Here is a 27,899-nt window from a genome sequence, read left to right as displayed (position 1 = left end):
ATGTAATAAGCAGAATAAGATGAATAACAGCTTGTTTCACTAAACAAAAAACATATAGTTTTTCTTCCCCTTACTTTCTCAGTGCTGCACTTTAAGTGAAGAGGTGACTGTGTCGGTGTGGCTGCGCTGAAGTCGGAGCGTGACCATAAACATGAGCCTCGCAGTGGTGTTGAGGTGCCCCTGGGGCTCTGCGCTTGCGCAGGTTCGAGCGGTCAGTGCTCGTACGGAGGGCAGTGCTGGGGCACAGACTGGGCTCTCGTGCTGGTGAAGGCGTGCTAAGGTCTTGCTGACAGAGGCTTTGAAATTGGGTAGCATGCTTGGCAAGTGCACGAGGGTGTGGAGCACAGGGCCTTCCTGTGGTTACAGGTCTGTAAAGCAAAGCGGTCTAGATAATCCTGCTTGCTGAAATGCAGGGCCTCTAGCCACCAAGCATTAAACAGAAAACAAAGCTGTATCCTGCTGGTAATTTTGTCCAGGAAAACTGAGTGGGGTGCTGCAGTGGAGCCTGTGTGCAAAGGAACGTGCTAGGTTGGACGAAGCCTGTCCAGACGCTTTCCTGCGTGGCAGTGGCCTGGAGCAAAGGTGGGTGTGGAAGAGCCATCCTGCATGCTAGCCAGAGGTCACATCTTGGCCACCACCTTGGACTTGACATGAGACCGCCTCAATAGATTTGCCTCTGTGACTGGCAGTTTATAAGTTTGGCCTCCTCTTCTGGGAATGAGTACTGCAATGCAAGTATACATTCGCTTTCAATCCTAGCAGACTAAAGATGCTTCTAATTCCTAAATTGTCCTTACGGCTGCGGCTTTGCGGCTAAACCACCAGCAGAATCGCTCCCCCGTAGTGCTGGAGCGAACGTTCTCGCGAGGCCGGCAGCCGGCTGCCTGCCTGCTGAGCCAAAATCACTTCAGCCGGCGAGTCTCGCTGTACGCAGCTGGGGGAGGTTTTTGAGTGTAATGTGGCCTGTTTGGTGGAATATGGTGGCTGCCCCGGGGGTGAGGGAGAGCATGGCCAGCCGGCCTGCCCCTTCCGGCCCCCCGGGATCCAGCCAGCCTTCCCTGCTTTCCGTAAAATCCAGGACTAAAAGGAAAACGTTAGTTTCTCTCCACCCCTCTCTCGCCTGGCGGTCTCCTTGTAAACACAGCTCTCATACGAGTTAGGGAAGGACGGGTGTCTTCCTAGGTCTGCAGACAAACTAAAAACAAGAAGTGGCGAGATTTGCACAAGTTAATTATTTAGTAGCAGTCGATAATAAAGCCGTAAAGAAAAGCTGAAAGGTATCCAGAACAGCCCCAAAGTGTCTGTGAGCTCGCAGGCGTAGCGGCTTGTTTAACGTGGGCTTGTTTTCCAGTTACAGATGCACGCTGAGGGGAGGGAGTTCATGTGCGGTTGCTACCCTGGCAATGTCCCTGTCTGCCTTTCTCACTAATTCAGAAAAAAAGTGGTGAAAGCAAAGGGGTAGGTGAGATGAATAGCGACACCCTTTGCAGAGCACCCAGGGCACACGGCGCCCAGCCTCCCCCCGTCCGAGGGCGCCGTACTCTGTGGAAAACCATCATGACGGGTTTTAAGGGGCTTTTCATGAGCTGGAGCAGGCATGCGTGCATGCTGCGGGGCCTGGGCCTGCCGCGCTGGTGCGGGACGGGGGAGCCGCTGCCGCCCCTCGCGCCCCGGCAGCCCGGGCCTGGCCGCCTCCTTGCCGGCAGCTTTTCCCGTAGGTTCAGGGAATTAAATTGTTAATGTTAGGACTTGTCGAGCTTTGCAACAAGTTGAGTTATATTTCTCATTTGCTTTTTTTTTTTTCCTCTTCTCTCCTTTTTGCTTTTTTTTCCCTCTTCTCTCCTTTTTGCTTTTTTCCCCCTCTTCTCTCCTTTTTGCTTTTTTTTCCCTCTTCTCTCCTTTTTGCTTTTTTCCCCCTCTTCTCTCCTTTTTGCTTTTTTTTTGTTGGTTGCTTGGTGTGTGTTGGTTCGGTTTTGGTTTAGGGGCGGTTCCAGGTCACAGCGGCGCTGGGGGCCCCGCACGCCGCCGCCGCGGGGGGCGGGGCCGGGGGCGGGGCCGGGGGCGGCTCGCCCCGCCCCGCGGCCTCGCGCGAGCCCGTGACGCCGCCGGCCCCGCCCCGCGGCGGGCGCGGCCCTGAAAGAGCCCCGTTGCCGCCGCCGCCGCCCGGCCGCGCCGCACCGCGGCCATGGCCGCCGCCGCCGCCCCCCCGGCCGCCGCCGCCGGGCCCCGCCGCCTCGCCGCCGCCGCCCCCGCCGGCAAGGCCAAGCTCACGCACCCCGGCAAGGCCATCCTGGCAGGTGAGGGGCGCGGCGGCTGGGCGGGCTCGCAGCGGCCCGTCCCCGTCACGCCAGCGCGGGGCGGCGGCCCCCGAGCGGCGCGGCCGGGCCGGGTCCGGTCGGGTCGGGTCGGGCCGGGGGGCGGCGTTTGGGGAGCGGGCGGAGGGGCCGCTCAGCCCTGCGCCCGGGCCGCGCTGCCCGCCCGCTTCCGAGCGGCCCCCGAAACGGGGGAGCGGAGCGGAGCGCTGCCCGCCCCGGGCGGCCCGTGGCCTGGGCAGGCCCACGGCGGCTCGCGCGCCTGGGTTTGGCTGCGGTGAAGCCCCCGGCGGGGGCGAGGGGGGCCCGCCGGGCCCGTCTAGAGCTCCGTGCCGCTCGGGCGCGTCTGCTGCCGCCCCTCTCCCGGGGGTCGCTCTGCACCCGGCCGGTCTGGGCCCTGTTTCGTAGGGGTTTAATCCAAGCCTGGGGTGGGAAAGACGTGACGCTTGCTCCCCGTGCTGCCTTCCTGGTCTCCGCTAACCTGCCGCCTGCGCGCCATGTGTTGCTTTATTCCCTGCCTGGACCAAGTACATCAGGAGACGGAGACGTTCGTAGCTCTCGTGTAGCTCTAATCGGGAATTATCAGCTGTAGATTGCTTATCAGCTTATTGTGAAAGAGGCTGTAACACAGGACCTGCCCTTCTCGCCCGTGTGCCGTTGCAGTGGGTGCGCCTGGAAGGTGTTCAGGTGTAAAAGAAGGGGACGAGGTGCTTGCAGCCTCTGCCCGGAGTCAGGCTGAGCAACGTAGCACAAAGCTGTGCGTGGCCTCGCCTGGAGGAGCCCTGGCTGGGTCTGTATGAGGCTGCAGCACTGGAAGAGGGACCTTATTGAGATGCTAGTCCTTTCCTCATATGCAGCAAATCAGTGTAATTGGTTAATGGGCAGAAGTCCCAGCCAAGTCTCTGTGGCATCTAATTGCATTAAAGAACCACATAAGTGGGAGAGAGCTGGTGTTAACTCTCTGCGTCCCAGTCTGTGCCTAGCCAGCTATCCCTTTGCTGGAGGTATGCGGTGCTGTTTGAGGATGTCTGTGCTGACCTGAAGGTGTTTGATGTTCTTGGGGTTTCTCACGCAACTGTCTATCTGCCCATCAGGTGTCTGTGCTCCAAAGCGCTATGTTTTGGAGAGCTAAAGGTATTCAAAGTGGACTAATCCTACGGTGCTTTATTTAAGCTGCCCTGTCCTAGTTGCACCAGTGGAGTTAAATACCCGGCCACTATCACGCCATGGATGGATATCTGCTGCCAGAAGTGAGCAGTACGAGTTTGGCATTCCCTAAGAGATGGAAGTGGAGCTCTTGCTGCTGGGAGTTCTCGTCCTTCACTTGTCACAAAAGACGAAGGAAAAGTTAAAAGTAATTTGCAAATGGGCTTGTATTTGTCCAACTTCAGTTTTCTGGAGTTGTGTGCCAGGGCAGCAGTTCACCTTGCTGTGACTGCACAGCCTGTGCCTCTGCTGAGAAGGCTGCTGGCCAGTGCATCTGCGTAGCCCGAGCACACAAAGGCGGTGCGACTGTCCTGGTCAGCTGGACAGGTGTCACTGTCTGGACTTGGCTTTAGAGGTACTGTGCTCTGGGAAATCTCAATTCTTTCCCTTTAAGCAGAGGAATGCCTGGTGGGTTTTGGTACCTACTGTTATTTTATCCCTATGTTCCCTTTGAAAGGGAAAGAGCCCCTGGCCTAGCTCTGAACTGATACTCTGAAGTCGGTTTGGGAATCCTGATATTGGATCAGAAACAACACAGCTGTATGACACAAAAGTTCAACATAACCTTCCTTAGTTTAAGCTTGGTTAAAAGACTGACTTGTAAGCACAAAGACAGGCTTTGTGCCGAAATGAATAACGCCTATGTCTCCACCTTCCCTGGAGGTCTCCTTGCTTGGCTTTTGGGTACCACAACACTTTTAGGTCAGCTTGAGACCAGCTTGCAGAGGATTATTTAGAGCCCAGCACAGCTGGTCCTGGTCTCAGTGTAGGAAGCAAACTCCCTCGCTCCTGCCCTCCTCATGAGGACTTCACTCCTGGTTAGCAGAGGCTGTCTGATGAAAGGCTTTGTCTGCCCTGCCCGGAGTTAAGTACAGCCTTGCTCTGTTTTTAGCCAGCTTTGAAGCCTGGGGTCTGCTCCCTCCCACAGCTACCAGCTGCCTTGCTCCTGGCCTGCGGTTGGTACCGCTGTGAGCCATCCCCCCAGCAGGGCTGTGGACTGGTGCGCTGTTGCTGTTCCTGCCTACGCATAACCTTCCCTGGCCAGGGAGACAGCACTCCTAGATGCTGTCCTACGCTGTTCCTGATTTGGAAGGAGCTAGAAATGGTTGTGGCTGTTGCTCTGATGTTTGCCAGATACACTGAGTACCACTGGGAAATGGCAGTGCCCTTCAGTGGTAGGCACTGAGGTCTCACCAAGAGCGCTGGCAGGAGTGAGAAGGGCCATCACCTTAGGGCATTTAGCATGCACCTTCAGCAGGGAGCCTGGGATCAGCTGGAAAAGAAAGTATCTAGTTTCCCCTTCTTTGCTAATCCCTTGATGTGATCTCTCTTAGGAAACCTTGTTTCCACGGAAGAGGGAGGTCAGGGGCTGAGTGTGAAAGCTGTGACTTGCTCCTTACAGAGTAGGACTCCTTTCTCCAATGTGCCAAGTCCCTCTGGGCTGCCAGGGCCTCCTGGGGAGGAGTGAGGGAGGTTGTCCTGCTTGGGGGTGGGCCCTGTGTGTTTGCTGGCTTTTTCTACTGTTGAGATGTACGTGAACGTCTGCTGGGGCTCACAGCAGAGTAGGAGATGTACTCTTCCCCCCTCACGCACACGTTGATGCTAAATTAGGGGATCCAAGTGGTGGGCCCAATGCAGCACTTTGTTCTGAGGGCCATGGGAAGGATCAGCAAGTGCGGAGGGAACCAGTCTTGCTAAGTCTGCTGGTCTTCATGTGTCGTGCTGGGAGGAGCTTTCCCCTGGAGATCCAGTTGCTGGAGGTGTCTCTTCTGATAGCCATTATTTTTGGGGGGGAGTGGGGCAAAAGGAGCATGCTGCCCTCGAGCACGTCCTTGCATGCTTGTGAGCCCTCATGGTCTGCAGCTACTGCAGTCACTTAGAGCAGACTCGAGGCCTCGAAGACTGTGCTGGGGCAGAGGAGGCTGTCAAAGCCCAGGACTGGGAAACTGCATTGAGCCGCTCGGCTTCTTCGGCCCAAATTAATTCGGGGTGAGCTGGGGTTAAACCTAAGCCTTGAAATGTGTTTCTGAGATTTTTCACATCTGATGCTCAGCTTGACGTTCTGCAGGGTACCATTTTCCCTTGGTTGACGTAAATGATCAGAAAGAGCCATCCGTCTTCCTCGAGATGATCAACACGGCGAGCTGACAGCTCAGGGATGTTGCAGCATCTCACGTCTGGCGGCCCTGTGCAGTGCATGCCAATGCAGAGTCCCTGCTCTGGTGACCCTGTCTCTGTCAGCTGAGGTCCTGGGGTCACCTCCTGTCATCGGGAGATGATTTTTGCTGTCTGTTCTTTCCTGCTGTGCTCCAGTGCCTTGCACAGTCAGGCCCCAGCTGTCATTCCCTCCATCCCTGCACCCACTGACATCTCTGGGCCAAATCAAAACCCTCAGAGAGATGTTTTGCTTGAAATCACCAGCGAATTGCTCTGAAATGAAATATCAGAGCATCTGATATCAGAGCAGCTAGTGCTGTGAATTAGCTAAGGTGCCAGCCTGTTTATAGTGTTTCTACTATCTTCCACCTGCACAGAGCCGCAGAGCTGGGCCTGTGCCGCTAACACCGGCGAAGGCAGCCGCCTCGGGGTGCAAGGTGTGCAAAGCCGTGGTCAGCCAAGCCATGGAGGAAGCTGGTTAATAGTTCCTGCTGGGATCGGCTGTGCTAAATGCCCCGTACTCAGGCTGTACCTGGAGCCCTGTCTGGGCACTTTCCATCCCCGTGCCAGCGAGTGGGGGACCGGAGACTCCTCAGGAAACCTCAGTCCTGGCTGTGCCCCTTTGCGCTGCGCTGGGGCCGAGTTCCCGTTGACCTTCCTGGGGAAGTGTCTAGCAGCCCTCAGCTCTGATGTCAGCTCTGGGTTGCCTGTAGAAAGATTTAGGATGCATTTTTAAGTAGCTACCTGAAGTGGGATGATGGGTTGGCCAGGAGCCGGCATTTCCCCTGCGCGGGTCTCGGCCTCTGCGCTTGCACCGGCTGCAGAGCTGGGCCTTGGGGTACCGGGAACGGTGTGCGGGTAGGTCGCGAGCCCGGACCGTGGGCTTGGCTGGCCCTGGTGGAGATGTCAGCACTGAAGGCAGAGGGGGCTCTAACCATAGACAAAAGGAAACGGCTTTTGCTGTTACTTAGAGCCAAGAGGTTTAAAATATATTATAAAATGAATGATTACATTTTTGTCCAATTCTGAAGTAGATGCAAAGAAAAGATGAATGAGGGAGTTGTGAGAGGACAGCCTGGTGAAACAGGACAGTTCCAGTAAGATTAGGGACAAGTTACTCCATCCTGGTCCACAGTATTATCGCAGCGCTGTTTGCACAGGGCTGTTTACCCACCCGACAGCGCAGAGTACAGCGGCACGTTTCATGTTTGTATTCGGTATATCCCCGATGCGGGTATCAGGCTTTGGCCAGCCTGGCCATAGCGTGTTACCATGACGAATGCAGCCACGTATGTATTTACCGATGAACCTGATGAAACCCAGTGCTCCCTGCCGGCCTTGCCCTAGGCCAGATAGGAGGTGTGCCAGGTGCCTGGACGCCTCCAGCACTGCAGATGGATGTTTTCTGAGTAAAGATGGCCTGTTGCAGGATGCTTATTTTTCCCCTCCTCCTAGCAGCGATGCAGGTAATCGCCTGGTGAGCCGGTTCCAAGGAAGCAGCCGTGTTGTGAATACGGTCCTGCCCGTCCTCCGTGCCTTTCAAAGTGGCTTTCCATGGGGCAGCCCAGTGCTGATTTTCTCTGAGGGCTTCAAATGGAAAGTGAAAGCCGTTGAGATGCTTGGTTCCTGGGGCGCGCTGGCGGAGCGGCCCAGGAGGGCTGGGAGCGAGCCCGCCGCAGGGAGCACGTGGCCAGACTGGCCCCAAGCCCTGGTGGCTGTGTCGGCGCCCAAAGGCGGCTCTCGGAGGCAGAGGCATCCCAGGCATGGTGCCTGGCTCTGATTTCGGAGCTGGGCTCCTTCCCTGATCCCACTTCACACCACGGCCCACAGACAATTGCAGCGGCAGGAGGAAGGGGGCAGGGAGGGTGGAAGCCTGTTAAACCAGTTTCACTGCTGGAGAAATGATTTCTCCACTGCGGAGTTTAGCTTAATGACGTTAAGTGGGTGAGGGCTCAGGTGCAGAGCAGCTGGCGCTGGGGGGCCTGGGAGGGGGCTTGACGGCTCTGCAGCGGGGAGAGGGCCTGGCACGGGGAGGACGCGGTTGGAGACAGGGTGCAGAGAACGGCAGTAAGCTGGAAACCGGTGACTCCTGGATTGTTAGCACGCTGATGGGCTTTGGTCTGTTTTCGCAGCTGTGAAGGATGCCTCGGCTAGCGGGGAGAGGCACAACGTACCCTCAGGCGGGAAGGCGGCGTGTGCGAGGCAGGAGGCAGTGCCGGGCGCTCTCCCACGGCTCCGCGTGGCCTGTCTCCAGGCTCGGCCGCTCCGCTCGCTCGCGCCTCCCTGCACCCTCTGCAAGCAGGACGGCTGCCCCCGTGCAGGTGGGGACCCAGGGATCGGTCGTCTCCGCTGCTAGGGACTGCGGAGAGCTAAGAGCTGGTCTGTTCGTTCCCAGGGGGGCGTCGAGCTGCAGCGCCCCCCGCGAGGGCTGCGTCGCAGGTGCCCTGCCCTGGCCGTGCTGCAGCTGCAGCTCTGCTCCGCTGCTGCCAGACCCTTAGCGATGGTTACGCTGGCCTGATGAAAGGATCCTGTGAAAGCTGAAGTCAGAAGGAGCTCTTTGCCTGGAAATCAGGTGCTTGTGCATCTGCACGTGAAACTGCCCCTGAAACGGAGAGGCCGAGATGGCTCTCCAGGCAGGCGCCTGCTTTCCATCAGAGCCGCGGTGTCGGTGACGACACCTGCTGCCCCGCTGGCGTAGGGGAGGGAAGGTGTGCTGCAGGACCACAGCGGGACGCGTCTGCAGGCCCAGAGGGCCATTGCACCCTCCTGTCCCTGATGAGAGCCCCTGTTGCCTCCAAAAAGAGGACAGTGGGTGCTGGCGGGGGCGCCCGCCTCCAGCAAGGGTTTGTGTGAGGGTACCTCGCCGGGCGGTTCTTCCAGCTGCGGCCGCTCGGTTTGTGCCGGTCTTCGGGGCGGTGCTGGGTGCTGCTCTGGGCGCTGCTCATCTCCCCCAGATACCCCTCTACCCCACCAGCCGCGTCCCCCTGCCCTGATGCCCGTCTCGTCCTTGGTGCCATCCTGCAGCCCGAGCTGGGGTCCCGCATCGGGACGGCTGGGCAGAGGGCAGCTGGTGGCGTCCCCAGGGCCTGCCGAAAAGCTGCTTGTGACTTGGCTTTGTGTTGGCGGAGGCCCGGGCCGGGTACGGCGAGATCATTAGTGAAATGTCTGGTGGTGCTCGTGCCGTCGTACGCTGCGGGGGATTCACTGGGGCAGGGCCCTCGCGCTGTCCCCGAAGCCCCAACCCTTCCCTCCTTCCCACCAGCCCTCCAGAGCAGCGTTCAAGAGCTGCGGCCGTGTCCTCGCGTAACTCTCCTGGCCTGCCCACGCAGAGGGCTGCAAGCTGTTCGGGGAAAACAAAGGCAGTTGTTTTTTGACAAATGCATATTTTTTTTCCTGCTCGCCCTTTCCAGCTGCTTCTGCCGAGTTGGGTTTGCTGGCTGTTTGCAGCCGAGGCGCTCGCAGGCTCGCCGCACGCAGGGAGCCAGTCCCCAGCCGGGGAGCGCTTAGCTGGAGCAAGGTGGGGAAGAGGGAAGCCCCCCACCCCGCGAGAGATGCCCTCTCCCCGAGGCTGGGCAGAAGGGGAGAGCGTGACCTTTCCTGAAGGACGTCCCTGCTCCTTTGGCTCTGCTGCATCCAGCTAATAGCTGCGAGCCTTGGCTCGGAGTCCGGGCTGTGCCTTCGCTGTGTGTGTCTCGTGCTCTTTCACCTCCTGAGTGATCAGTGCTGGCTGCTCATGCTGACTCTGCAGTGCTGCAAGAACTAACGTGCTCGGTTAAAGTCCGGGTAAACAGGTTGCAAAGCCCTCTGCGCCCCTGGCAAGGGAGATGTGTTGAAAGGAGCCGGTGCTCAGGTGGCTTGCAGGGAGTGGAGCAGCAGGTTTTGTTGGAGTAAAACAGCATAGGGAGAGGAAGCCGAGAGGGGAGAGAAGTACCTTCGGTCAGCCTCCGTCCCAGGGCGGGAAGGGGCTGGACGTCGGGTGGCTTGTGCTGCCCTGTCTCTGCAGGGAGAGGAAAAGAGAAGAAAACGTTGCCCAAAGTCCCAAGGTGCCTCTCGAGTCCCTGCTCAGGGCGCCGTCCTGTGGGATTTGGGGCCGGGCCCCGCTGCTGCCTGAGCATGCTGAGCAACACCTGGGCGCAGGGAGGGGAGCTGGCGCTGCAAGCCGCACGTGTCCCCAAGCAGAGGCGGGGAAAGATCCTGCTCTGGGTGTGTTTCCCCAGAAGAGGCCTGTCGGGCTGCCCTCGAGTCATGATGCACAGTCATCCGCGGGGTGAGCAATCTTTGCCTGGCTGGTTCCAGGGAGCTGCGAAACAGCGGCAGAGCCAGGCCGGCTCCCGCTGCTCGGTGCCGCCGGCCGGTCTCCTGTGCGGTAACGGCGTTTGCTGCGAGGTGCCCGAGCAGCGTGTCCCCGCAGGCGGCCGCTCTCTCGGGTGACTGTAGGGTGGGGAGATCTTTTGCATCCAGCTCCCTGTTCGAGTCCGGGGGTGACTGCCGTGTGCTGCCAGGCGACGGCCGTTAGGAGAGCCGTGAAACGAGCTGGCGGCATGGTCGGCCCCGTGCACGCGCCTTGGGCTCCTGCTGCTCTCGGAGCTGAGCGTGCTGCTTGTGACGAGAGACTCCGCTGACGTCCCAAGCTAGACCAACGGTGCAGGCTGGGCGTCCTGCCTGGTGCTGCCGAGCACCCTGGCTGCAGGCGTTGCCAGCCCTCCGGGAGCCCCCGGGTGCTCTGGGACCCCGTGGGCACAGCTTTGCCAGCGGTGCGGAGCAGAGAACCCCTGCCTCTGCCCCGCGGGCGGGCAAACGTCCTTGTCCCGCGTGGCTGCCGAGATGATGCGCTGGAGCCGCATATGCGTTGCGAGCGACGGCCCTGAGCGCAGGCGGCTGCAGGGCCCGCAGTCGGCACCCCCCCCCAATGTCGCCTCTGCCGTTCCCTTGGCCCCCCTTGACCTCAGCTGCTGTTTTTCCCCCTGGACTTCTGTTTGCGTTTCAGATGTTTTCCCCGATGCTCGGCCCCGGGAGGTGCTGGCAGGGGCAAGGGGAGGAGCGGGGACACGGCGCGGCCCCCGCCAGCTGGGGTCGGGCCGGGAGGCGCAGGGCACGCGGGGCTGCTCAGCGCAGGAGTCGTGGCCAGCGCCGGCAGAGGGACGTGCCGGGTGCCGTTTCCAAAGGCGCCGCCTGCCACGCTCCAGCTCCCGAGCTTTGGTGCCTAACGCGGACCGCGGGCAGCAGGATGAAGCGACTGCCCAGGCCGTAGCCGGGTCTCCGGGGTCCCTTGGGGGGACTGGAAGTGCCGTCCGGTTACGCAGTGCAGGAGCAGAGCAGCTCCCTTTGCCCCGGGGCGGCAGCCCCTGGCGTTGGCACAGGTAACCTGGCCCGTGACAGTGACACAAATCGCCCATGCTGAGTTACCAACAGGAGCTAAAGTGAGCATTCGAGGTGCAGGAGAGCCGGTGGGAAACGGTTAAAAGCGGGCAGCCCGGGAGCCCGGAGGAGCGTGCGGCTGCTGTCAGCTCTGCCCCTCGGCTGGCGTTGTAATGTCATCGCAGCCCGAAGGGAGGGAGCAGCGGCGCTGAGCGGGAACAGATGATTTATGGCTCTTAAAGCGTTCCAGACTAGGAAAGCGCAGCGCAGGAGAAGGGGTGGAAGCGCCTCGGCAGGGCCCGGCGGCGAAGAGCCCTGCGGCGCTCCGGAGGCGGTCGGGCCCCGCGAGCGGGTCCTGCAGAGCTGGCTGCGCGTTCCCCTCGCGCCGCTGAGGCAAAGCGAGAGGTGGGGGCCCAAAAGGCCGTTTGGCCCGTCGCTCCCTTCTGGGGCGTACCTGCCTAGCGGAGGCAGGAGTCCTGGAAGCCGGGCGAGCTCCTGGGCTGCCTCGGGGCTCAGCGGCTCTGTCTCCCCGCCTGGGAACGCGAAGGGGCTGCGAGGGCAGACAAGAGGCCTTTGTGCCCGCTGCTGGGCAGCCCGGGCTGGCCTCGCGCCCTGGCTCGGCCGCGCTCGGCGGAGCGCCGGGACCCCCGGGCCGGCGTCGCTGCGGAGGCGCCTCGCGGCCCCCTCCCGGGGGGGGGCTGGCGTCTCCCGCCGTCCCCCGGGCGCCTCGGGGAGGACGAGGCCGCTGCTTCTCGTGTCTGGGGAAAAGAGTAGGAGAAAGCTGTGTGGTGGTGAGTCCCGGCCCGCTGAGAAGGGAGTGCAGCGCGGTTGGTTTTCCTCCCAAATGGCATACGGGGGATTTTCCTGCCCTTGGGGAAAACGGTGCCGCGTGATGGCTGCCTGCCTGCCTGCCTGCCTGCCTGTCGGGGATGCCCCCGGCCGGTCCCAAACCCGCGAGACGAGCGGCAGAAAAAACAGGGAAAGTAGGAGCCATCGAAGCCTGAGCGCGCTCGGGGGTTTTGCGGTTTGCGGGGTGTCTCTGGGGGGTTACGGGTCGTCTTTGTAAACGCGGAGGGCTGGCGGCAGGCCTGAAGACAGAGCGCTACGTGAGGAACTTGCCCCTTTCATCCCCTGATCCCGGAGCTGGGGCCTTCCCGAGGGCGGCCCCCTCTCCCTGCGTTTCGGACGCAGCGAGCGGCCGCCTCGGCCGGGCCGGGGGGCTCTGCCTGGCCCCCTTTCCCAGGAGAGCAAGCGGCGGGCTGAGGAGGCCGGGGCCGTGCTCTCAGAAACGCCCTCTGATTTTTGCTTGGAGGCCTGGGGCCAGCGCAGGAGCGGCCCAGGGCGCGCGGCGCGGCGTTGGGCACCCGGAGGGCAGGAGCGGCAGCGCCGCCTCGTCCGCCGCCTCCGAGCGCGCTCCTGGGGCCGCTATCGCTCTTCCTCGCGCGGCGCTTGGGAGCCTGCTGATAAGCGGCGGCGTGCCCTGCGGCGAGCCGGCGGTGCTGGGTGCCGTGGGGCGCCGGGCCGGGCCGGGGGGCTGCGTGCGCGCCGCCCTCCCGCCGCCCCGCCGGGCCCAGCCAGGAAGCGAGCTGCGGTGTCGTTCGGCCCAGCTGCCGGAGAGGAACCCGGCTTCCCCGGGTTTCCGGCCGCCGGGCGGGTTTTGCTGCGGAGCCGCTCTTCCAAGGCAAATACTTCGCGTGCTTTTTCTCGTGATGCAGCTACCCACCGGCCCTTATGACAGGCGCTTCCCCCCCCCCCCACCGCTGATCTTTTGTAGCAGTTTCAGCTCGAGTCGTGTTTGGGCGAAGTGGTTCTGGCAGAGGCAAAGCACCAGTGGGCAGCGCAGCCAGGGTTAAGTCTGGCACCGCGTCCTCAGAGGGGGCAGCAGGCAGAGATCAGCCCGCGCGGGCAGCCGGGGTCAGTGCAGCAGCTCCCCTCCAGAGCTTCATGTGTGCGGAGAGGAATAAAATCACCTTGAGCCAAAAACGCCAACCGTGCGGATGCCAGCAGCGTCGCGGGCTGCAGCGCGCGGAAGGAGCGTCTTCAAGCAGTGCAATCAACGCCCAGCAGCCTCCGCTGCGTGAGCGCGGGCCCTTGCAGGGCGCAGCATGGCACTGATTGTAATGGGGCGTCCGCTGCAGCGGGGGGTCTGCAAATGGGCTCCCATGGGGCGTTGGGCCGCCGGAGCCAAGGAGGGGCAGGTCCCGCTGCCCTGCGGCGCGTCGGGGCCGTGCCGTCCCAGTCCCGCAGGCCCCGTGCCGCTCTCGGGTGCAGGGCAAGCACCGCTGAATTTGGGGTGTACGTTGTGCATTGCAGTAGGAACAGGGTTAGGGGGTGGGGGGTGCGCGCGTGACCCCTCGGATGCTCTGAAGTCCCTTGGTGTTGCAGCGAGCCCCGGGGCGGAGGGGGGAGCGGGCAGCGCAGGGTGCCTGAGCAGCTGGTGCAAGGAGCAGGGCTGCGGCCCGGGGGCTAAAGGCCGAGCGGGGCCGGGAGCGCAGGGCCGTTTGCCTTCGTCTCGTTTGTAAGTCACCACGCCGGCACCTCGCTGCTGGGGCTCCAAAGGGACGAGAGATGCCTTTCCAGGGAGCGCTCTGAAATTGCTGCTGCAGGTGCAACGTTTTGCCCCTTTCCCACCCTTTCAGCTGTCCGCTCCCCCTTGCCGGCTCTCCTTGCCTTGCCGTGCGGTGCCTGGCCCCGGGCGGTGGTGCGGGGCCCTGCGGCTGCGCGCAGGCTCCGGGTTGCTGTGCACGGCCCGCACAGAGCTTTCTCCCACCTTTCTTGCTTCACGGAGGTGTTGGAGAGCCGAGGAGGAGCAGGGCGGGAGAGAGGCCGGAGCAGCGCCTGGCAGGCGCGCCGGGGCGAAGGAACGTCGGAGCTCCCTCTTCTGTTGCTTGTCGCTTATCCGACCCCTCCGGAGGTCTCCGGCAACCTCCCGCGGCCTCCCCCAGCTCCGTGGTGAGAGGGCCGTTGCTCTCCCCTCCGGGGACGCTGGGAAGGCGCAGCGAGGTCACGGGCTCCGTCTCCCCGCGGCCCTGACCCAGGAGCTCCTGCTCCCTGGCCGGCATCTGCCCGCAGCTTGGTGCGAGCTTGTGGGTGTCCGTCCGTCTGGCCTCGCCTCGTCCGGCTGCAGCCTCCCAGGCAGGCAAGGTCCCTGCAGTCTCAAAATGGCGCTACTGAGGGCTTGGGCCCGCGGCCAGAGATGCCAACGTACTGCTCGTGGTGTGCTCTGCGTGCGAGCCGGGCCCCGTGGCGCGGGGCAGCCCGAGCCCAGCCCTGAGCACACCGGCCGTCAGCAGGCCCCTTCTTCGCTGTCATGGAGAAGACACCTGCACAGAAGGTGCCGGTCAGTGAAGGAGCAGTTGTTTCAGGGAGCGCTGAAATGAGCGGCTTCCAAAGCGAAAGGCTCCTTTGCTAAGTGCTCACGGAAACCTGGCCCTTCCCGGGAGCCAGAGGGCCGCAGTCTGTCCGTCCAAGCAGTCTGTCCGTCCAAGCCAGCGTGGTCGAGGCCGTGGTGGTGGTGTGTCCCATGGTGCCTGAGCCGCTGGGTGCTGGGGCAGGCGCAACGCCGCAGGCACGGCTGCGTTCCCAGCCCCATGTATCCCCTGCTCTCTCTTCCAGGTGGCCTCGCGGGAGGCATCGAGATCTGCATTACATTCCCCACGGAGTATGTGAAGACACAGCTGCAGCTGGATGAAAAAGCAAACCCACCCCGGTACAAGGGCATCGGTGAGTGCAGAGCCTGGGCAGCGCGTGGGCAGTTAAGATGGGATGTATCTGCATGGGGCCACCAGCACCAACTTTTGCTCCCCACTGGCAGCTAGAAGTTGAGGTGCAGCACTGCATGAGCAGGGCTCAGGGCGAGCCTGGCCCTTGTGCAGTGCTGGGCACGCGGGCTGAGCAAGGGTGCTGCGTGGCCTGCGCCGAAGTGGCAGCCCTGCCTGAGCTGGTCTGAAGGATCTGGAGGCTCTCCAGGGACATGGGACGGAGCCAGCAGGATGGCGACAGGCCTTTCTGCGGGTCTCGCGGCCGGCTTGGGGGAAGGTGAGCGCGTGGGCAGTGCTCTCGGCTCGTTGGGTGATGCCTCTGCTCGTGTGCTCTGCCCCAGGTGACTGTGTGAAGCAGACTGTCCGCGACCATGGGATTCGCGGGCTGTACCGGGGCCTCAGCTCACTGGTGTATGGCTCCATCCCAAAGGCCGCCGTGAGGTAGGTGTCCCCTGCGTGGAAGGGCAGGAGGCAGCCGGGGCCGTCTCTCAGCAGCTGTCCTGCCTGGGGAGCGGGTCACGGATGCTGAAGGCCGCTCTACCTGGCAGGCTGTGGCCGTGCCAGCCGTGCCGCGGGCACGTGCGGTGTGGGGAGACAGAGCGGGGTCTGTCGGGGCACCCCGAGGAGCAGAGCGGACCCAGGCAGCAGTCCCTGATGGTTTTAGGTCTGGGGAAGGGGCGTGGGTTCGGCCCCGGTGTCCTGAGCTGCTCCCTGTCGGAGCTGGCTGCTTTTTGGGGCAGTGTCCGCAGGAAGCCCTGGCTCCCAGGGAAGCTCTCCCGGCAGCGGGGCGAGAGCGCCTGGCCCCGCAGGGAAGCGAGTCATTGCGATGTGGTGGGTTTTTCCTGGGTGGTGGTGGCCAAGCGTTTGTGGATCCGTGTTTGTCCTCTTGTGCGGTGGTGAATCAGGATGGGTGGCCGCTGGACCGGACCCAGCAAGAGCAGCCCTGCTGTCCCCCGTAGTAACACACGGCCGGCAGTGAGGCCCTGAGCCAGGGTGCTTGGGAGCTGCCTGCAGAAGGACCCTAGGCAGATAATCAGCCATGCCTCCACCTGGTCCTTGGCATCACCCTCCCATTTCTCGCTGGCGCTGGGCTCGTTTGGCCCCTTCCTTTTGCTCGGCACGTGAGCTCTGCCGGGCTGGTGATGGCACTGGCGCCCTGTCTGCGCCCTCGGGGTTGGCACTGTGGCCTCCTCTGCAGGTTCGGCATGTTCGAGTTCCTCAGCAACCAGATGAGAGATGAGCAGGGCAAGCTGGACAGCACACGGGGCCTCGTCTGCGGGCTGGGCGCCGGCGTGGCCGAGGCCGTGGTGGTGGTGTGTCCCATGGAGACCATAAAGGTAGGAGGTGGAAACCAGCCATCCCTGGCCAGGGGAAGGTGCCCCCTCGGCAGTAGCTGGCGGTGTTGGCCAGGGAGCCGGAGGGGTCCTGCTTTGGAAGGAGCACCTTGACACCGCTCTGGTGTTTCTCCCACCAGAGTGTGGAGAAACCAGCCTAGGGCTTGGATGGATCTGGAGTGAGGTGGAGCTGGAGATCCTCTGGGTTCGGGTGCCCCCTCGTGGTGGATCTCTGGGGACACGAGGCAGGGCGTGGGTTTGCTCTGCCTGGTTGGTTTCTAGGGGAAGACTTGAATTTGGAAAGTATAAGGGAGAGATCAGTCCTCAGTGCTATTGTCCCCTCCCCATCATCTTGCTCCCAGAGGAGGAATCCCTCTGGGCTTTGCTCAGGAGCCATCACCAGTTTTAACCTGTAAAACCTGCCCGGTTGCTTGCCGAGATGGATGCAGTGACCCACGCTGAAGCCTCTCCTCCCCGTGGTGCGTCCCCGTCCTCGTCTGGGGCCTGCCTGCTCTCGCACTCAGGTCGTCTCCTTGCTTCCGCATCTCACCTCCGGATTCACACGTGGACGTGATCCCTGTGGCCTCTGTTTTCAGTTTTCCAGCTTTCACTTTGCAAAATGTGCTGCTGGTCTGGGGGCACAGACTTCCCTGCACAGCCTTGCTCAGTGTCCCCCGACCGTGCGGCTCAGCTCTGGTTTTAGGACTGTCTTCAGAGTAAAGCAAGAGCTGGCCTGCAGCCTCTTTAATTCAGAGACTGGTCTCCTCTCACTGCAGCTGGGATAAACGTCTTGTCTCCCCACAGGTGAAGTTTATCCATGACCAGTGCTCCCCTAAGCCGAAGTACCGTGGTTTCTTCCATGGCGTGAGGGAGATCGTTCGGGAACAGGGTGAGACCCGCAGGGCCCCCGGGTGCCCCCGCGCTGCGGGGATGGAGCAGGAGGCGGGTGACGGGGCATGGGCTGGGACCTGCTCCCTCGCTGCCGGGGCTGGGAGCCACCTCCGAAGGAGCAGCCCTGCGGCGCGAGGTTGTCCCTGCTTCAGCAGGGCTCCTCCAGCCTTGGCGAGGGCTGCGAGCGCCCTCGCAGCACGGGAAGGCCAACAGGGAGGTTTCGTGTCTGTCCGAGGACGCGGCGGTGCCGTGCAAGACACCGTTGGAGCGGGTCGCAGAGGGCGGTGGTTAGAACGGGGCTGGGGCTGCCCTCTGACACTGTCCCTTGCTGCAGGGCTAAAGGGGACCTACCAAGGCTTAACTGCGACCGTCCTCAAGCAAGGATCGAACCAGGCTATTCGTTTCTTCGTCATGACGTCCCTCAAGAACTGGTACAAAGGTACTGAGCCACCATCCCCCCAGCCCTGCCTTCCCCGGGCTGCCCCAGCTGTGCCCACCAGCTCCCTGAGCCCACCTGCAGGGGACACGATTGGCCTTTCCACCAAAGCATCCTCCATCTTCTTGGCCTTTTGTGAAGGGGAGGAAGACACAGGCCAAGGGGAAGGGGTGCCCCCAGGTCACAGGGCCGAGCCGGCCCAGTGCTGGGGCTCCCAGCTGGAGCACCACCCTCCTGCACCTCCTGAGCGCTGCGTGGGGCTCTGGCACTGCCAGCTCCTTGGCTCTCCAGGGCTGGTATCACCAGACAGTGCTCATCTCCAGCCCCGCTCTGCCCGCCCAGGGTTGCTGCTTGCCCTGCTCCCTCTACAAATGTCTTCTGGCCTCCAGCAACCAGTGACCGCTCTTCTGGGGTTTCCTCACTCCTTCCTGTCCCTCCGAACACCCTGGGGCTCCTGCTCACTGCACAGTGCTAACCCTGCCCGCGAGCCGGCGAAACTCGGGGACCTGCCTCCTGGGCTTCATTGCTTCTGCTGTACTTCTCGCTGTGTCTCCTCGTGCTAGTGCTCTGCCCTTCGCTCCTTGCCCTTGTGTTACTCTCTCCTCTTTTCCAGGGGATGATCCCAACAAGGTCATCAACCCCTTCGTCACAGGGGTCTTTGGAGCCCTTGCGGGAGCTGCAAGCGTCTTTGGCAATACCCCCTTGGACGTGGTGAAAACCAGGATGCAGGTATGGCACCAGTGACGTGGGAGTCCCTGTCGCCTCCTGATCCTTGGCCTCCTCTGGGGTGTTTAGCTGGGGGGAAATGGAGAGGTTTGACCCCCAAACCCCCGAGCTGTGACCGACCCTGTTGGCTCTCGAGGGCTGCACCCAGAGCAACCCCTGTCTGAAGCTCAGCGGATGGTGCCCCTGCTGTGCGGCCCTGGGACCCCTCTGCGTTTGCTGTGGTTGAGTCACTCGCTGCTCTGGGTCCTGCAGCTCCTGGGGCAGGCTCCTGAAGCCATGGCAGATGTGGGAAAGAACTCTGCATTTTTGGAGTCCTGAAGTGGTGGGCTCTGTCCTTATTGGCCTGGAGGACAAGCATGGTGCTCTGAAATGGTTTAGTCTAAACGGCAGTGGCTGTGCCTTTGGCAGGTATACGCACAGACATGGAATATGTCCCTGCCAGGGCCAGCACCCAAAGTGGCAGAGAGGATCAGTTCCTCCCAATTAACCTCCACCTCCCTGCGTCTCTCCCCAAATCCGTCCTGGGCACTCCTCGGCCCCGCGTCTCTGACCCGTGTTTTTCCTTCCCGCAGGGGCTCGAAGCGCACAAGTACAAGAGCACCTGGGACTGTGCCTACCAGATCATGAAATACGAAGGGCCCCTGGCGTAAGCACTCACAGCCGGGTGCCGGGCTGAGGGGGGAGCGGGGTGGCCCCAGGCCTGGGGGGCCGCGAGGGTGAGGGGGGCGTTTGGGGTGAGGTTTGGGCGCAAGAGGAGGAGCGGCGATAGGAAGGAATGGCTGGGGAGGGGGCATGAGCGCGTTGCAGCTTCTGCCTTGTCCCTGGGGCCGCCGACGGCTGCTCCCGGGTGGGGGTCCGCGGCCGCCCTCCCCAGGCAGCCAGCAGGGCTCAGCTGGCCGCTGCACCCTGCCCCGGGCCCGACTGGGCAGGCAAACCTCCAGGGAGGCGGTGCGGTGCCCGGGTCCCGCTCCCGGGGTGGGCAGGGCGGCCCGGGGGAGCTGTACCCCGCTGCATGCCGCCCCCCTGCCCCATTGTCCCGGCAGGCGGAGGCTGCCGAGCCAGGGCCGGGGAGCGGGGCACGGCCGTTGCGTCCCCGCGCGGGCGCCCGGCTCACCCCCGCCTCCCCCGGCAGGTTCTACAAGGGCACGGTGCCTCGCCTGGGCCGCGTCTGCCTCGACGTGGCCATTGTCTTCGTCATCTACGACGAAGTGGTCAAGTTCCTCAACAAGGTGTGGAAAACTGACTGAGCGTGGCGCGGGCCGGGGCAGCCGCGCCGTCTCCACCACCGCGAGGCAACAGCTGGAGAAAGATGACCAACCCCGGAGGAACCGCACGGACGCTTCCCCCCCGGCGCTGCCAAGGGTCCAAGTCTCCCACCGCGTGCACGCGGGCTGGGAAAGCCCCCCCAGCCCTCCCCTCACCAACCTGATGACCTTTATTTATAGGAAGGAGTTGTGCAGCAGTTTAAATTATTAGTTTAAGTTTAAGTAAAAGGAGCGGGGAGGGAGGAGAAGCCGTCTGCGAGCGCCCCGGCAGCCGGGTCTGCCGGCCGGCGGTGGCACGAGTCGCTTCCCGTCCCCGAGGGGAGCGCCGGCCCCGCCGCCCCGGCTAGGCTGAGCCCAGCGCTGTTTCTCCTGCCTTTGCGAGAACCAGCTGTCGAGGGCAAGGTGTCCCGGGGGCCCTGCGGTGCCCGCGGTCCCGGCAGCGAGGAGCTCGCGGCGAGGGATCGCCCTCGAGCAGAGCTCCCTGCTGCCCCAGGACCCCTGCTTTTGGGGTGGCCGGAGAGGCCGCCAGCGAGCTGTCCCAGGAGCTTGCCCAAGCGCCTGCGTGGCCGTTGCAGCTGGCGAGCCAAGCGCTTCGCCTCGCAGCGCCTCCGGAGCGCCTTGGGCTTGCGAGCACCATACGGCCCGCGGGAAGGCAGCCCCGACGGCAACCCTCGGCCCTGGCCCCGGGGCTCGCTGGGGAAGCAACCTCCTTTCTCTGCCGCCCCGGCTCCGCAGGCGCGTTGGGGCACAGCTGTCCGTGGCGCCCAGGCTCCCCCCGGCCGGGAGGGGTCTCAGCCCTCCTGGGCCGCTGAGCACATGCTGCCCAAAATTGCACGATCCTCCTTGATTTGCCTTCCTGAGGGGATGGGTTTGGGGTGAGCTCAGCGCCAGCCGGGCGAGCGCAGCGCCTGATGTTTACAGTTGCACCGCGCGTGAGAGACGGGCGAGGAGGTGCCACCGCGTCTCAGACTCGGGCCTGGGGCGCCCGCCCTCAGCCCCGCCGTTCCTTCTGCACATTCCCTGCCTGCCCCGCTCTCCCGCCGCGGCCCGGCGTTTCCCGTGGCTGGCAGAGCGGCGGCGCGCTGCGGGCGGAGGGACCGGAGCGCTGCCGTTGGCCGTGCTGAGAGCTCGGCCGTTCCAGATTCGTGCCAAAACTTCCCGCGGGAGGAGGAGAAGGCGCTGGTGAGCGGGGACCTGGGGCTGGATCTTCTTTTTCTTTACTATATTGCCAGTAACAAATGCAGCCTTAACACTAGCGTATGGGAGGGCGAAGAAGGAAAGGGGAAAGCCGGGAAAAGATTTACTTTAGGGCTTTCTGCTCTTAAGCCAGTGAAGGGTGTTTGGTTTTGTTTTTTTTTTTTAATTCTGTTTTACATTCGCAACTTGAATAAAACCAGTCTGGCTTCAGGAGCTGTGCTGGAGGCCGGGCAGCGCCCCCGAGGGCAGCGAGCAGCCCTGAGGCCCGCGCGCGGCGGTTTGGGCCCAGGCCCTCGCGCGTGGGTCTGTCGCGCCGGCCGGAGCTCGGCGTCTGCGCCCGCCTCCGGTGGCGTGCCCGCGGCGCGCGCAGCTCCTGGCACGTCCCCCGTCCGCCCCGCGGTCGGCTCCGAGCACTGCCGTGGGGGGGCTGCTGCCGCCGGGGCACCTGGGGAGGTTCCCACGCTGGCACGGGCGCTGCGATTCCCCTCTCGATCCCCTCTGACCCCCCGGCGGGGAGGTGAGGCCGGCGCTGCAGCGCGGCTCTCCCAGGCCGGCCTGGCACCGGCAGCGACCCGGAGCTGCCTGCTGACGGCTTCTCTCGCTGCGGGGGGACCTTTGCTCCGGCCCTTCCCGCGCTGGGGCGAGCAGAGGCCACGGCAGCACCGAGGGCCCGGGCGTTGGTGCGCCGGACGCGGGGCTGGACCGCGGGTGCTCGGGTGCAGGTCACCCTCGGGGCGTAGCCAACAGCCGCCAATGGTTGTTTCCCCTTGCACGGAGCCGGGGCAGGAGCTGGCGCTGCTTTGTGATGCTTTTGGGCAGGTCATGGCTCGAAGCGCCTCGCCACTGCCTGCCGCCGGGCCCGCCGAGGCAGCAAGCGGCGCTGGAGGAGCCGCCTGCTCCTTGCTTTGCTCTTCGACTCGGGAAACGGCCGGAGTCCAGGCTGCAGCGGCTGCACGGTGCCGCGGCCCAGCGCTCGTGGCTTTGCTCCTTCGGGTCTAATCCCTCCAGTCCCAGCTCTCTTGTCCGCTGCTCCGGCGCCCAGGGGTCGCGTTTCCTCTTGCTGGGGCTGCCTTCCTCTTGCTCCGGCTGCGGGGGGCTTGCGGGCTGGCGTGGGCGGCCGGGCTGCGCGGGATGTGTGCCGCGTCGTCTGCTCGCGCCGTCGCGCCCGCCGGACGGCTCCCTAGCCGTGAGATGCCGTAACTGAGCCGAAGCCTGCTGCAGTCCGCGCCCTCCCTCGGCCCGCGTCGTCTTTGCCGCCTCGGGTGCTGCTCGGGGGACGGATGGCGTGCGCAGGACAGTGCGGGCCTGCTGAGGCGGCAGCCCGGCTCGGCGGCCGCCTGCTCTGCAGCTCAACGCCCGCTGCCTTGTCCGAGGCGCTGCTTTGGGGAGCAGCGCGTGGGCTCGCCCCGTCTGGCCCGAAGCCCCTCCGGCAGGGGGTCGAGGTGGGCCTGCGTCCTGGCAGGAGACGGGGGCGCGGCGGCGCTGCAGGCGCGCAGGGCCCCACGTCCCCGTTCCTGCGCCCGTGCTGCAAAAAATCCCTCGGGCGGGACGGCTCTGTCCGTGGGCAGCTGGGGAGCTGCGTCCCCACCGAACCCCGCTGGCTGCTTCCCAGCGCGGCGAGCAAGGCGGCGACGGCTGGGGGGAGCCAGCGCTGCTCTGCCCAGCCCGCCAGCAGCTGGGTCGGTGCCCCTTGCTTTACTTTGCGAGTAAATCACTCTTACGAGCTGTCAAGCTACAAGTTCGCCGGGGACCCGGCTGGGTCCGCGCGCGGTGGCTGCTCCAGCTTCAGGGAAGAAGCTCGAGGTCCCGCGCTTCCCGGGGCAGCGGGCGGCAGGGCTCCCAGCCGCTGGGCTCTGGGGACTGGGCTGGGGCCGGGGCCGGGTCGGGGGCCGGGGCCGGGGCCGGGGCCGCTGCGCGCCGGCGGCGGCCGAGAGCCGGGAGGCGCCGGCGCGGGCGGCCCATGGGCTGGGCGGCGCCGCGCTCCGATAGGGGCTCCCGGCGGCGGCGGCGGGCGGGGGTGACGCCGCGCTCCCCGCGGAGCCGCCCGCCAGGTGCCGGTGCGCGGCGCGATGCCGGGGCCGGGGCCGCTCCCACGGTCGCGCCGCGCGGGGCCGGGCGGCCGCGGGCTCCCCGCGGCGGCGCAGCGGCGGCGGCTGCTCTGCGCGGGCTGGCTGCTGCTGGCCGCCGCCGCCTGCCTGGCCGGGGCCGCCGGAGCCGCCGAGGCGGGATGCGGGCACCGCTGCTGCCCCGGGAGGAACAACGAGTGCTCGGCTCCCGGCGGCGGGAGGGCTCGCTGCTACTGCGACACGTACTGCGAGAAGGCGGGCGACTGCTGCGAGGACTACCAGGCGGCGTGCCGGCGCGCCGGTGAGTGCCCGCCGGCCAGCGGCGCCCCTCGCCGGGGCGTCGGGGCTGGCGGCTCCCGCGGCCCCTCCCGCCGGCCGCGCCGCAGCGCTGCGCTCCCGGGCCCCGGGCGGCGCGCCGGCCCCTCTCCGCGGCGCTCCCGGTGCTGCCCCGGGCGTTTCTTTCTGGCGTCTGGACCCATCCCTCCCCGAGAGGTAGCGCAGGGACGAGCGTCGACCCCCGGCGGAGAGCAGGCTGTGTCTGTTTAAAAACAATGTTAGAAGGGTCAAAAGGAACCGCTGCACGGTTTTACTGCAGCAGGTGCTTGCTTGATGCGGCCTGGCAAAAGTAACCTTGTCTCTGCCCAGGGTTGTCCGTCCGGAGAAGCGCTGCCGGGGCTGGCGCTGGCTGCGGGCGCAAGGCAGGGCAGGCGGCTGGGGACAGGCACAAGCTCTTTTTCAGGCCGATTGATAAAGATGACTGAAACCAGAGCAGGTCCCAAGCGTGCAGCCGTTCAGGGATGAGGGTGGTGCGGAGAGACAACAGCAGCCTGCGCTGCTGATTTTGGTGGTGGGTTTTTACTGTTACCTACCAGCCTGTTGCTCTGTGGGGCAACGGGCCGTGCGTTGGGATGTCTCTCCGGGTGGATTTGGAGCAGTGTCCCGATTTTTTCACATTTCTAGCTCAGAAATTCCCACTGTTCCCTGTGCAATGAGAGAGCCCCGCGGGGGGGCATTCAGTCCCTGTCGGAGGTGAAGGAACCCCCGAGCGGGGCAGCGTCGGGTTCAAACCCACGCTGCGCTTCCCTTGCTCGGCGCGCCGAGGGCGGGCGCTGCGCGGGGAGGCCGGGGGGCTGCCCGCCACCGCGGCCGCCGCCAGCCCCGGGAAATAGTGCCAGTCAGCCCTCTCTAATCCCTGCAGGGATTAGCCCGCTCCCAGCTCAGCTGGATTGCTGAGCCCTGGCAGCTGCCGGAGAAGAAAAGAGTCCGGATGCGGCGCACAAAGCGGCGGCGCCCTGTTGGCTTAGAGGCAGCCCCCGGCCGGAGGTCGGGGAGACGAGCTGCGGGCGCAGGGCCGGGCGCTGGCCTGCGGCCCCCAACGCGCCCCGCTGCCAGGGCCGGCCCCAGCGAGCCCCGGCGCCCGCCTTGCCCCTCGCCTCGCAGATGCAAGTGCCCACGGGGGCACCGTGCGCAGCCGGTCCCCACGGCGCCTTTACATCTCCCGGGTTTTGAGCCGGCCCCGTGGGATTTTTGGAGATGCGATTGCTCGTTTATAACCTCGGTCACAAAGGAGAGGTCCCATCCGCTCTTCTCACTGTCTGGGCTGGGGCCGTTCGGGGAAGGCGAGGAAAAGCCGGCCGGCTCCCGGGGCTGCGCACGGTGCCGCTCTCCCGGCAGCACGGCGCCTGCCCGCAGCTCGGCCGCCCGGCGAGGCCTCGGGCCGGCGCCTCGTCGGCTCCCGTGCCGTCCGCGCAGCTGGGGCAGGGGGCCGGGTGGGCACCGCCGCCTGGTGTCCCGTCCCGTCCCGCAGGCCCCCTGCCCCTCTCGTCGGCGTCTGGGCTCCGGGCTTCTGCTGACCGTTCCCGTTGGTGCGGCGGGACGGCTCCCCCCAGGCTTAGCCTGGCTTTGCCCCACGACAGGGAGGGAGGTTTCCGCGCCTGTGGGGCCCCGCGGGTGCAAAACAGGCGGCCACCGGCGCGGGGCCGAGCGCCCGTCAAAGAGAAATGGGACAAAACGTGCGGCCTGGGCAGAGGGTGGGGGACGGCCGGGCCAGCTTTCGCCCCCCTGCCTGCGCCGTTCCCCCCCCCCCCCGTCTCCCTGCTCTGCCGCTGCTGCCGCCCTCGTCTCCTCCTTCTGTCTCTTGCATCACTCGAGCTGTCTTCTCCTCCTCCCCGGCCGGCCGGCCGCCCCCCAGCGCCGGACTGCGTGGTGGGGCCCTGGGGGCCCTGGAGCGGCTGCAGCTCCCCGTGCGGCGTGGGCAGCAGGGCCCGCGCCCGGCACGTCGCCCTCCCGCCTCGGCCCGGCGGGCAGCCCTGCCCCGACCTCAAACAGCGCCGCGGCTGCCTGGGGGACGACGCGCTGTGCCGGACGGCGAGAGGTAACCCGGGCGCCGGGGTCTCCCTGCGCGGCGTCGCCCCCGGCCCCAGTTTCCCACCTCCTCACCCCGCCGCTCCTTTCCCGGCAGAGGTGGCCAAGATCCTCCCCGACTCCTTCAAGCGGGAGCTGGGGGACGCCCGGCCAGGAGCGCCCGCGCTGCGGCCCCCCGGGCCGCCGAGGTAGGTGGGACGGGGAGGTGGTGGTGGGGGGGACGACGACGATGACCGCCGCGGCCCCTTCTCCCTCACGGGCCGCTCTCCGCCTCCGCAGCTACTGCGGGTATTTCCGGCTGACGCAGGTGGCAGCGGCGTGCGGGCGGCGCGCCTGGAGCAGCCGGCTGCGGCCGGGGCGGCGGGTGTGCGTGGAGTGCCGGCGGGCCGCGGCCGGCCGCCCCCGCTGTGGTGGCGACGGGCTGCCCGGGGCCAGGTGGGTGCCGGGGCCGCCCCCGCCGAGGGGCTCGGCTCGGCTCGGCCCGCTTCCCGCGGCCGCTTTCGGGCGGGTTTTCGCCCCGTGCCGCTCCAGCCCGGCGGCCGCGTTTGCCTTCCAGGACGTTCTGGACGGCGGCGGCCGTGGCCGGCTGCCAGGGCTCGTGGGTGCGGGAGGCGCTGCGGGAGCCCTGCGCCTGCCCCCCGCGCTCCCTCCTCTTCGTGTAGCCCCCGGAAAGGCGAGACGCCGACGCCGGAGCCGGAGGAAGGAAAGGGTAAACGCCGCCTGCGCCGTGCCTGCGCGGCTTTCCCTCCCGGCCCCTCTTTTCCACCGCGGTCTGCGCACAGCCGCGGGCTGCTTTCGAAGCACGCGGCTCTTGCAGTCGGGCCGCTTTGTCCCCGCGAGCGCTTGGCGCCCACCCGCAGCCTTGCAGCCGGCGGCGCGGACCGGCTCCCCTCCTGCGTTTCCCTCAAGGAGCGGCGCGAGGGCGACGCCAGCGCCCCGTTTCTGACACCCTCTCGGCCAGAAGGGCCCCGGGGGAAGAGGGCCGGGCTGAGGCGGCGCCCGCGAGAGCAGGCGGCGGCGCGGGGGGCGTGGGAACGCCGCCGGGGGCGCGGGGCACGGACCCGGGGCTTGACAGCCACGCGGCGACGAAATCGGCATCTTTGGACGGGCCAAAAACGGCAAGAAATGCTGGTTTCCGCCGCGCTTTGGCACTTCCGCGCCCCTGCCGGGTGGCGGGTGCAGCCTCGCCGGGTGACGCGGGTGACGCGGCGGCGCCGGCCCGCTTTCGCCCTGCGCGGGACGGGCCGCCCCAGCCTGGCCTCGGGGCCGCGGGAAAGGGCAGAGGCGGCCGGCGCGGGGGCCCCCCGGCCCCCCGTGTGAGCCCCGCTCGCTGGGTGAGCCGCGCGGCCGCAGCGAGGTGTTTTGCGGGCTGCGGCGGGCGCCCCGGCTCTGCTTCGCGTCGTTTGTGCAGCGGGAGTTGAAACGGGGGGGCAAAGGCAGCGAAACGAAAACGTCGCCCCGAAAACGTCGCCTTTTATGCGGCGGCCCCCAGGAGGAGTTTCACTTTCCCCAGGAGGACCTTCTCCTTCCGCGGCCGCGAGGTCTCCTGCTGCGGCGCCAGCGCCTCCGCCCGCAGCCGGCCCCGTCTCTCCGCCGGCTGCCCGGGCGCAGCCCCGGCGCCGACGTGCTGCCCGGGCGAAGAAATGGAGCCGTTAGCGCGGGGACGGGGGGCCGCAGCGGGCCGGCTCCCCCCGGGGTCTTCCCTCGCCTCCCTGCGCGGCCGGGCACGTCCGGCGGCCCGCGGGGCTGCCCTGCGGCGGGGGTCACCCCCCGGGAAGGGCGCCCCTTCTCCCTGGCTGGCGCTGACAGCTCGGAGCCGCGGGGAGGACAGCCGGGCCCTTTTCCTGCGGAAAAAAACGTGTGTTTTGGAAAGATGGCAAAGGATGAGACACAAATAAATAGCTGAAGCATCGCTCATCAACTCAAAACGGGGCAAGTTTTGTTTTGTTTTGGTTTGTTTTTTTTGCTCAATCCGAACTACTTGCCGGCCGGGCGGGGAGGGAAACCGCCAGCTCCAGCGCCAGCGACTTTGGGAACGTGCTGTGGCTGCAGCACGCGTCGGGCTGAGAAGCTGCGCACGGGCGGCTCCCGGGCGGGCGAAGGAGCCCGGGGCTGCGCCGGCCGGGGCCCCGGCCCCCCCCGGCTTTGGGAACGGGACCGGGAGGCTGCGCCCCGCGTCGGGGGCTCGGCAGGCGCTGAGGTGGGCGCTGGGCGGGAGGGGCAGAGCTTGGCCCGTTCTCGCGGCCCGCGACCCCGTCCCGCAGCCCCGCCGCGCTTTGCCCGGCCGGCCCGACCCGACGCGGGTACCTCACCGTTCTGCGGGGGGACACGGCCCCGCGTCGGGGCTGCCGGGGCCGCTGCTCCGCGCCGCCCGGCCGGCCGTCGCGCCGAGGCAAGGCCACCCCAGCGCCGGGCTCGGTGGGCGCTTGGTCCTGAAGGGCACCTCGGCCGCAGGGCGGCGCGGGGGCCCGCCCGGCCGCCAGCAGTCTCTTTTCCATGCCGGCACCCGACCCTCCCTGGAAGAAGTTTTCCTTGGATCCAGGCTCATCTCCGGGCGCGCCGAGGAAGCGCTCCTCTGCGAACGTGCCCTCAGCACCCGGCGGCGCCTTGGCTGCGCCCGGGGCGGCCGTGGGGCGAGCATCGCTCTGGCCGTGGAGGAACGAGTCCGGGGCGGTCTCCAGCATGCCCGGGGCTGCGCAGAGGGGCGCCACGGGTCCGGCTGGGCCACCGGCAGGGCTCGATCCAAAAGACAAGCCCGAGAGCAGCGATCCGGCAGCTCCGGGCTTGGCTTGTTGAAGAGCGCAAAGATGTTGTGGAATAGCTTCT

At 65.5% G+C, this 27,899-nt stretch overlaps 2 protein-coding genes across 3 annotated transcripts; both read left to right on the top strand.

Annotated features, from left to right (window-relative positions):
* Positions 1–2,120: 2,120 nt before the first annotated feature.
* On the top strand, positions 2,121–20,853 carry SLC25A1 (solute carrier family 25 member 1). Of its 2 annotated transcripts, none has more exons than XM_068910980.1 (9): positions 2,121–2,297; positions 14,649–14,756; positions 15,136–15,235; positions 15,993–16,131; positions 16,933–17,017; positions 17,354–17,458; positions 18,069–18,184; positions 18,754–18,827; positions 19,314–20,853. In XM_068910980.1, exons 1-9 carry the CDS (start codon positions 2,186–2,188, stop codon positions 19,426–19,428), a joined length of 954 nt encoding a protein of 317 aa, XP_068767081.1. In that variant the 5' UTR covers positions 2,121–2,185; the 3' UTR covers positions 19,429–20,853. The 2 variants fall into 2 exon arrangements, with proteins under 2 accessions (XP_068767081.1, XP_068767080.1); XM_068910979.1 differs by lacking the exon at positions 2,121–2,297 and adding an exon at positions 9,906–9,942.
* Positions 20,854–22,793: 1,940 nt separating this feature from the next.
* LOC138061422 (somatomedin-B and thrombospondin type-1 domain-containing protein-like) lies at positions 22,794–26,728 on the top strand (the record flags this gene model as incomplete). Its single annotated transcript, XM_068911504.1, has 5 exons — positions 22,794–23,010; positions 24,901–25,083; positions 25,171–25,261; positions 25,353–25,508; positions 25,630–26,728. Coding segments are annotated over 5 exons (753 nt in total), but the record flags the coding sequence as incomplete, so codon positions are not given.
* Positions 26,729–27,899: the final 1,171 nt, after the last annotated feature.

The sequence above is a fragment of the Struthio camelus genome, chromosome 17, assembly GCF_040807025.1.
Source record: "Struthio camelus isolate bStrCam1 chromosome 17, bStrCam1.hap1, whole genome shotgun sequence".
NCBI lineage: Eukaryota > Metazoa > Chordata > Aves > Struthioniformes > Struthionidae > Struthio > Struthio camelus.
The sequence above is the reverse complement of the archived record's forward strand: the minus strand, read 5'-3'. Positions and strand labels throughout refer to the sequence as shown.